Below are 9,639 nucleotides of genomic sequence, written 5' to 3'. Positions count from 1 at the left end.
GTGCGATTTTGCTGTTATGCGATTCTACCACACTCGCAAAATCGCACACAGCTGACCATACACCCAGTATGATAGCGCAAAATCGCGAATCGCGATACCATACTGGGTGTATGGTTGGCGGTTTGCGATTTTGCGAGTGTGGTAAAATCGCATAACAGCAAAATCGCATAACAGCCGAGCATACACCCAGCAGCGCTGCTGATGCCTGAACGGTATGTGGAATGAAGTGGGTGGGCATCGGGAGGCCACTATGGCATGGGGCAAGCACTATGGGCAGTCGATCTGAAGTGTACCTGGCGTATAAGACGACCCCCCACTTGGAGGCATATTTTTCAGGGCCAAAAAATCGTCTTATACGCCGGCAAATACGGTACTTACCATGGCAGGTTTGGTGGTGGCATTTTTCCAGGTTCTCTCTCAACTAATCTGGAATAGTAGATGTTTTTGTAAGGCCAGATGGTAGGGATGTTTGCCTTCATTTGCATAATAGTGTGTGTTATGGGGATCTTCTGTGTAACAACCCCAAACTTGTGGTGTAAAACAACAAGCATATTAGGTTTCAGGTTCGTTGGTCAGGTATGTGGCATGCCTTGACATCTGTTCCATGTGGTGCTGACTGAAGTCACTTAGTGACCTTCAGCTGGCAGACGGGCTGGTCTAGAGGGTCCAAAGTGGTGTCACCTATACTCAATTGTCGACTGGAGCACCTTCACGTGACCTCTAGAACATGACGAGCTCATGGTAGTCTGACTTCCTACATGGCAACTTGCTCCACGGACTGAGTGTTATAAGAACCCCAGGCAGCAGCTACAAGACTGTTTATGATCTAGCTTCGGAAGTCCCAGAACATCACTTCTGTCACATTTCATTCACCAAAAAATTTACCAAAGCTGGCCCAGACTCAAGGGGAGGGGAAAATTAGGCTCTGCCATATCACCTTTCTTTGTTAAGATGCTAGATAAGCCCTGAGTGCTGACATCCCCCCCGCCGACTGAATCCTGCCACATGTATGTGCCATGCACACGTTAATGGGCTCATGAACTGTTTTCCTCCTTAATCTGTATTTTGTCTGCTTGTTTCACAGACCCCTACACTGAATCTGTGGGTGCAGAGGAATTTTTTTCCTTCCCTACGCTGTCAAAGATGAGTCAAGTTTGATTTCCACCTCTTAGGAACTTCCAGTATAACCAGAGAGACTATACTTAAAGAGGTAATTGCAAGAATGATCCTATATAATAAAAGCCTAATATGCTAAGTGTCCGGTCTTCCAGTCGTCCGTTCAACCAATCAAAGCGTAATATGCTAATGATATGCTAATGCCACTCAACCACTCACTATGACGTGCACTGACCACCAGGGGGCAGATGCTCTGACCGGTAGGTTAGCTGGCTGCTGGGGTTTGGCTGATCGGGACTGAGCGAGACTTCATCCGGAAGGATGTCCGGAAGGTCGTTTGGCTGTCCAGACTAATTAGCATATTACCCTTTTATTAGTATAGTTTGTGAAGACATGGTGAACAACTGGTGTGTGTGTGAGACCACTTAGTAAAGGTGATATTTGAACTGATTCTTCAGTGATATATATAGGACCTTCCTCTCTCACCCCATCCCCCACTTTCCCCCTACCCCACGTTTCCCAAAGTTCTAATTTCAGATCTGCCCAGATTGACAAAAGGAGAAGACAGAGCAGAGGCTTGTGGGGCCATTCTATGTAAATTTGCAAGCAATTTCTCCCATGGCAAATGTTAAAACCCTTCCTATTCTTGATGGTGCCTCTCCACCCTCACTGTCTTGCTGTTGCTAAGGAAGGAGTGAGCAGCTTACCCACTGTGACTTGGACTGGCTCTTCTTTTTTCTCAAAGGCTTTTTACAGTACTTTTCTTAAACATGGATTTCTATGGTGATACCCAGCAATGCACTTCTGCCTACTGACCAAGGGGACTAGATTGTATTTGTGAGGGAAGCCAGGTTTTTCAGTCCTCTGAGCCCTTCCTAGGTTCCACATGGTTTCCCTGTGCGTTTGTCATTCCCCAAATTAATGAAACCAAACAGGTGCACTGAAAGTCCATGTGCCGAAAGGTGTTTCAGACTCCAAAGCACCAAATGTTTGCAAGGCAAACAAGTGTCTCCTGAACATACTCATCTTCCAAAGAGGAGAGGGCATGCTTTATATAGTGACTTTCTGGAGATTCTTTGAAAAGCCTGAATATTGAGCCCTTCCCTTTTCACTCGCTCAAAAGCTCGTTATTTTAACACCACACCATGGAGCTGACTCCTTGTTCATCGATGGTGCAGATGCATTCTCGTCTCATGTCAGTGAGTTCATTCTCAACCAGAGTAAGCAAGTTAGCAAGCTCAATAAAAGTACTTATTCCATATTCATGATATTCTAGTCTGTTGTGCATATTCAATTGCTATGCATTTTAACTAATGGAACACCTGAACCATGCACAGAAAAAAGAAAAGATTAGGCTTGCTCCAACACTGGCTCCTGCTTCAGTGAGGACGGTCCTATATATCACTGTGCATTCTGAATTATAGTTCAGTCATCTTAAGCAATTTTTGTCCAATAATCAAGAAAATTTAATCTATGAATTTACTTTTTTGACACTCTGTACTTTGAACATTAAATTTTATTTTCCAGGAAATATGAAATAACATAGTTAAGCAGTGTGTGTGTGACAGATTTATAGCTCAGGGTAAAAGCTGACAGCAGTCGGGATGATATGGAAGTGGGGGACTGAAAATTAGCTAAGTGACTCCTATAATAATCCAGTAAAAAATAAACTTGGCTAGAACCCCCCGAAACATTTAGAGATTAACAGGTTAAAAACATCCAAAACTGAATATAGACAAGCCAAGCAAATATCTTAAATATTATGATTTATTAAGTTTAAAGAAATCTAAATAACTTTAAACAAATAGAAGTTACAAGGTATACAGTGATAAACTGAGTTGTAACATTTTTAGATGATTTACAAAGGCCATTTTCATCTGTATTAATTTTAAAGAAGTATTAGCAAAATGCAACATGGGAATACTTAAAAGTAATATATTAAATCTACCAAATTTCTTAATTTATGTAAAATGTTAAGTTTTTCCCCCGTGGTCACCCAATAAGAATACCTCTTATCAACTTTTTATAACTAGCTAACATATATTCATATAACACCAACTACTTTTATTAGCCTGAAAAAAGTAAGCAATAGCCAAAAATAATCACCATGCATTTACAGAACTGTTGGTATACTATTTGCTGTGCAGTCCACTAATATTTATTGAGCTCCTATTTTCCAGGACCAAAAACATAATTGCTACCTTATAGATTTGTCAGAACTGTCCCTCAAGATAATAGCATTTTTTATATAAAAGAAAATGTTGTTTGCCAACCTAATTTTAAAAAAACACTAAGAATCAGATTTATAGAAACTTGCTCAATACCATAAACAGCAATATATTTAATTATACTAACTGCCAATTTGAAGAGATCACTGATTTTTCACATTGTTACCACTGTTTTTGCTTTTATATTTTTTCTTAAATTCATATGAATATATGGAGTATTTTTTGTTTATATATCATTACTGATTTTTCCTACTTCTCTCCTGAAGGTCATCATGACATATCTATAATTTCTTGCATATAAATTTTAATAAAATATTCTTAAATGGGAATGTATAGTATTAAGTATTACTCTATTATTCTGGACTTTAAAAATAACACAAGCACACATTTTAAAAAGCTATACATATTAAATAGATACAAACTGATTTCTAAAATATAGTAATATATATTTAAAAAATGAACCTCATTGAAATTTTTGGTTTATAAATTATAATCTTAAATATAGGATGTGAAGAAGTTTAAATGACTATGTATAATGATGGTCAACCTCATAAAAGGTACTGAAATACACATTCTTTTAAGTTTAAAGTGCCTTTCCTAAGAACTGGACTAATGGTGGTTCCTCATTTTAGTTCAACTGGAATCAAATTATAAAAGGAATATTTTCCTTTTGTTATCATGGATAACTTTAGCCAAAAGGTCGTCAAACAGCATAGAATTCCACAAATATTGATAATTCAATTGTTAATAATTTCAAATTCTGGCCCACACCCAGTATTATGTAAGTACAGATTACCTTATAGAAAAGTTGTTCTAGTAAAAGTATCTGACTGCAACAGGAAGGAACTATAAAGGAACAGACCTCATTAGAGATCTCATAAGTGCCCTTATTCTACAGGTTAGAGACTGAGGCTCAATCTTGATAAATAACTTGCCTAATTCATATGCCAACAATAGAACCAGGCCTGATCCTTTTATTCTGGGCTTGTTTTTTTCCTTTCATTTATTTTTTATTTTTATTTTTTTTTACTATACCTGTGTTCTCTCATTTTAGGAGAAACTCATATTACTTTTTCACTATATGTTAACTCTAATTTGGAAATGACCCTGTAATAGAACTTTTTATCTACAGTGCAACAACACTCTAGTTTTTCTAAAAAAAAATGAGCACTATAAGAACAGGACACGGTTCATAATGTTAGGGCACTTTTTGACCTTCATTAAGCAGAGAAATTTATGCAGGAAAAAGTTCACTTTACATATAATCTGGTTTGGCTGCAAAATGCTTACATAAAAGTCATAGCTTTGAGGTGTCTTTATATCATAGTAACTTCGTATGTTGTGAAATGGTTTTCTATAATCTTGACATTTTCTTCAGAGAGCCAGTTCTCCTGTTTTAGCTGCCTTATCAGAGCTTCCAAAGACTTCAATCTCCCTAGAGTCTGTTGCTCTTGTAGCTCAAGAAGAGTAATCTTTGAATGTAATTTAGAGACTTTCTGCCAAAGACGCTCCTTATTTATATCCTGTCTGCAGTAAGAATGTTCAAGTTGTAAGACTCCTGTCTCATAGTCTAGCTCCTTACAGGAGTCTTCACTGTCTGTGTCTTCCATTTCTACAGTTTCTTTTTGGACAGGCATACAAGAATTAATTGTAGGTTTGGAACTCTCTGTGGGTACATAGATGGCAATGACAGACTCTTTATTTGGGTTTAATTCTTCAACCGTTTGGGTAATGGTGCTGAGTAAGAATGAATGTTCCTGGGCTGACTTAATTTCCACTGAATTATTTGTAACGTTTGGATTAGCAAGATGATTGGTAGTTATTTCAAGCACTTCTTGGGTTTCCAAAGACTGCTGAATACTTTCTGAATTTGAAGTTGTCAAAGTAACAGTTGTCGAATTTAGATTCTCAAAAGATGTGTGAAAACCACCTATGTCGTGGTTAATTGATGTTTCCAAGGTAGATTCTGGTTTTCCAGTGTCTTCCAGTTTAACTAGATTAAGAGTTAATATGTTATTGTGTGTACTTCCTGCTTTTGGAGCTGGTGGCTTCACCAACGCAGATGAATGTAGTGATTCTGCATGTTCAGGGAGGACTCCTGTATTAACTGCATTTTTCTTTGGCTCTTTTGATGCAAATGATTCTTGTGACTTGGCTTTCAGGCACACGTCTTTCTCATATTCTATTTTTTTCTTTTGACAGTTGTTCTTGGAAGGGTCTCTTTCCTAGAAAATAATATTTTCAAATATTATTTTATATATTTTCAGTATATACTAAAATAGATTTTTACTATATTTTCAAATACTAAAAAAGATGTCCTTATTAGGCTTGTTCTCTTATTAGTCAGTGTTGAATACTTAATTACAACTTTAAGCAGTATATCGGCCAAGCAAATTTCTTCAGTTAAAAAAAATTCTATCTATATAATTCAAGTTGACTTTCAAGTGTTTTTTAAAAAGCATTTAGCATCCTCAATATATGATGAAAACATTTCAGATCACTCAAAAGACCAGTAAAAATATCTTAGATCATTAACTTATGAGTTAATGACTTATGTCTGCTATTTTTTTTTTGCTCCCCTTAAACTATGCTTCACAATAGTTTAAAGTTTTAAAAAATTATCATGTTTAGTAAAAGCATAAATTAGTTTTCTTTTGCTCAAGTATCTGTTTCCCCAGCACTTATCTTTTTTTCCCTCTCCTGCCTTCCACCCAATTACCTGCCACCCTGCAGTCCACCCCCGTTCAGCTTTCTCCCCTCTGGCCCCGCCTCCAATACCTGACTGTCTTCAGGCAAAGAAAATATTGTTGGAATTGCAGTTTGTTTCAAATATCGAATCCCCCATCTGATGTCGAGAGAGTCAGGAGTGAAATGGTCACTACACAGGAACTGGTATTTACTGGGCATCCATGAATCTCGTTTCATGTTCTTTAACCATTTTTCAAGCCTTTCTTTGTCATGTAGAGGAAACCTGAAATTAAAAAAGGAAAATTTTGCTATATTTTTACAATTTTGCCAGATTCCAGGCCTGCGTGTATAGGTAATCTATGCATCACGTGCTGCAAGAGCAAGGCAACCAAACTCACACATATGGGCACCTTCGTGACAATTACACCACATCAGCTCTGCAGCGAAGAAGACGAAGATGGAAGATGTGCAAGGCAAAGCTTTGTCTGAGCAGAAGGGCTGGTAAAACAAAGCTCAGAGTCCCTTCAAATAAACACGTCTCCCAACAAAAAATAAAATCTATTCATATTTTCTGTGAATTATGTTCTATTTTTATTTTGTTGTGTAGTTTGCCTAGAACAGTGATGGCAAACCTTTTGAGCTCAGTTGTGTCAGCATTTTGAAAAACCCTAACTTAACTCTGGTGCCGTGTCACATACAGAAATTTTTTAATATTTGCAACCATAGTAAAACAAAGACTTATATTTTTGATATTTATTTTATATATTTAAATGCCATTTAACAAAGAAAAATCAAGCAGAAAAATGAGTTCGCGTGTCACCTCTGACTCATGTGTCATAGGTTTGCCATCACTGGCCTAGAACTAGGAAAGAGCTTTGTATAAACTACAAAGTCCTATTCAAATGTATTTCATACTAATATTACAAATGAAACAATTTCTTATCTATAATGTTTAAAAATATTAAGCTTTAGGCTCTTATTTATGTTTATATATATGTGTGTACATATATGTATATATATAAAAGCCAAACGACCAGTTATGACAAGCACTGTGGCCGGCCAACTGGCCCTATGGGGTCAGGGCCATCCAGCCAACCTCCTGCGGCCCCTCCCAATAGCCGGCCCACCAGTGCAGGTATTCATGCACGGGGCCTGTGTGTGTGTGTGTGTGTGTGTGTGTATACATACATACTTAAATATATTTTTATTGATTTCAGAGCAAGGAAGGGAGAGGGAGAGATAGAAACATCAATGATGAGAGAGAATCATTGATCGGCCGCCTCCTGCACGCCCCCTACTGGGGATTGAGCCAGTAACCCGGGCATGTGCCCTGACCAGGAATCAAACCTTGACCTCTTGATTCACAGGTTGAAGCTCAACCACTGAGCCACACCAGCTGGGCTATGTTAATATGTTTAAAACAAGGAGTTAACTCAAACAAATGGTTTAGCTGACAATAAAATGAACACCAAGTCTTATGAAATACTAATATTCCATTCTCTTTACCAGAATCACCCTCAATTCTATCCGCATGTAATATAGTCCAACATTCCTAGGCTTCCTATAACCAATGAACTGGGAACTCTAAAATTCAAGTTCTGAAAGAGAAAATGACACAAGAAAAGAACAAAACATGTCCTTGAGAAAAGACAGACTCAGATCTATTTTATAATATGAAACGAATGAAATAGAAAAGACAGAGAAAGTTGAGAGCTCTTTATACGTGTGCTGACAGTGGCCTTACTTTAGAGTAAGCTCTGGCAGACGGCAATGTTTCTTACAGGCAAAACTAGACTAATGGCAGACTTTCACAGAAAACTTTTTCCTGCCAGTCTAAATAGGTAAGTGGGCCGAAACCGGTTTGGCTCAGTGGATGGAGTGTTGGCCTGCGGACTGAGGGGTCCCGGGTTCGATTCCGGTCCGGGGCGTGTACGTGGGTTGCGGGCACATCCCCAGTGGGGGGCATGCAGGAGGCGGCTGGTCGATGTTTCTCTCCCATCGATGTTTCTGGCTCTCTATCTCTCTCCCTTCCTCTCTGTAAAAAATCAATAAAATATATATATATATATAAAATAAATAGGTAAATGGATTTGGATTAAACTGTATTAAACACTTAGCAGTCATTTATTTTTCTTTCAATGATTTTACAAGAACACATCCGAAGACACATATTACATAATAATCTCCTACTTTTAAAAAATAGTAACAACATAAGGTTTTCCATACAAAAAGCAGGGCTCTCCACCCCCCCCCCGCCCCCCCCAAATCCCAACCATGTGCCTTAGGCTTGGTCATTCCTGAACAGGGAGCTTCAGGCCTGAAGTAAACAGGCTTCAGGAAATAAGTGTGTGTGTCAGGCGGGAACTGAAGAGAGGCAGCTGGGTTAGAGCTAAGTGAACTATTTTCAAACACAGGAAAAAAGGAAACAGAATATTCTAAATATGCTGCTTTCCACTTGAGCATGGAGTGCGTGCCCAGTGCCGATCGATCCCTTTACACAGTAAGTGCGAGTTAGGAACCGTTATAGCTCCAGTCCCTTTCCAGGTGAGCGATCATAAGCCCAGCGGGTTGAAGTCATTCGCGGGTTAGTGGGGCCAGGATCCGAACCTACCAAGTGCGGACTCTACAAACTAGGACCCAAGACTGCCTTCCGGTTCTTCCGAAGAATGAGGACGGACTTGCCTGGAAATATCTGGTGGCCTCCGTACTGGGCATAACGCCCGGTTCTCCGTGTGAATGAAGCCGGCATCGCATCCAGAGCCCGAGCAGGAGGCAGGTTCCAATGTTGGGTCCGCCCCCACCCCCTCCGTCCGGAATGGCCCCGTTTCCTCGGGGAACGTGGCATTAAACGACACCCGTGGCCCAGCTCGCGGCGGGTAACGGACCTGGAGTGCCCCCTTCCGGTGGGCAGGTGTGAGGTCCATGCAATGGGTCCGGGGAGGCGGGGCACCGCTCTGAGAACCGCCTCGCAGACCTGTCTGTTTCGCGGGCGCTGTCACCCCAACAGGCCCCTGTCCCCGTAGCGGGCCCGGCGTCCAGACAGAGCTCGAGCCTTCACGCCCCGCTCCCGCAGGACCAGGCCGCGCCCTGGGACACCCCGAACCCCGACCCCACACGCCCGAACCCCGCGGCCCCAAGGCCAGGCTGACACTTCTGCTCTAGGGACTACTCACGGGTAAAAACTCAGCTTGCGGTCCTTACTGTTCCGTCCCCGCCGGTTCTTACAGCAAATCGCTGCGCAATAGCGAGGCATCGCTCCGGCGCGGCCCGCGAGGGAAACCCGGCGGACTCGGGCACAGAGGGGCCCTCCTCCTCAACCCCAGGCCGCCCGCGCCACCGCGCCTGCGCGTGGACAGGGTAGAGGAAGACACCGCCCACGGCGAGTCACTTCCGCTTCTGCAGGCTTCAGCACCGCCCCCTCGGGGGATGGATCCGGAAGTGACGCAGAGGCTGAACAGCAACAACAGTTTTCCACGTGCGCGTAGGGCGCCACGATCACGTGGGGCAGCAGGAGCCAATGGGGGAGCGTTTCGTGTAGGTCTTAGGAGGTGGGACGCGGCCGCGCGCCAGTCGGGAGCCGGTGGAGAGGGAACGCGGCGGCGGTGAA

The 9,639-nt window shown here is 41.3% G+C and overlaps 2 protein-coding genes across 4 annotated transcripts in view; one reads left to right on the top strand and one right to left on the bottom strand.

Annotated features, from left to right (window-relative positions):
- Positions 1–9,639, top strand: part of DNAJB9 (DnaJ heat shock protein family (Hsp40) member B9) — a 28,756-nt gene that overhangs the window by 14,640 nt on the left and 4,477 nt on the right. Inside the window, exon 1 of one of the 2 annotated variants that reach the window (XM_015559699.1) lies at positions 9,575–9,639. The exons of the other annotated variant lie outside the window; for it this stretch is intronic. The gene's annotated coding sequence lies outside the window, so the exon portion shown is untranslated. Of the gene's footprint in view, positions 1–9,574 lie in introns of those variants that run through there. 2 annotated transcript variants of the gene reach the window in all.
- THAP5 (THAP domain containing 5) lies at positions 2,866–9,413 on the bottom strand. Of its 2 annotated transcripts, none has more exons than XM_006757194.2 (3): positions 9,206–9,413; positions 6,123–6,315; positions 2,866–5,569 (listed from the first exon to the last, which is right to left on the bottom strand). In XM_006757194.2, the coding sequence occupies exons 1-3, from the start codon at positions 9,283–9,285 to the stop codon at positions 4,661–4,663; spliced, it is 1,182 nt and encodes a 393-aa protein (XP_006757257.1). In that variant the 5' UTR covers positions 9,286–9,413; the 3' UTR covers positions 2,866–4,660. The 2 variants fall into 2 exon arrangements, with proteins under 2 accessions (XP_006757257.1, XP_006757258.1); XM_006757195.2 differs by having other exon boundaries at positions 9,234–9,308.

Source organism: Myotis davidii, unplaced genomic scaffold (assembly GCF_000327345.1).
Source record: "Myotis davidii unplaced genomic scaffold, ASM32734v1 scaffold573, whole genome shotgun sequence".
NCBI lineage: Eukaryota > Metazoa > Chordata > Mammalia > Chiroptera > Vespertilionidae > Myotis > Myotis davidii.
This window is presented reverse-complemented; position numbering and strand designations above follow the sequence as displayed.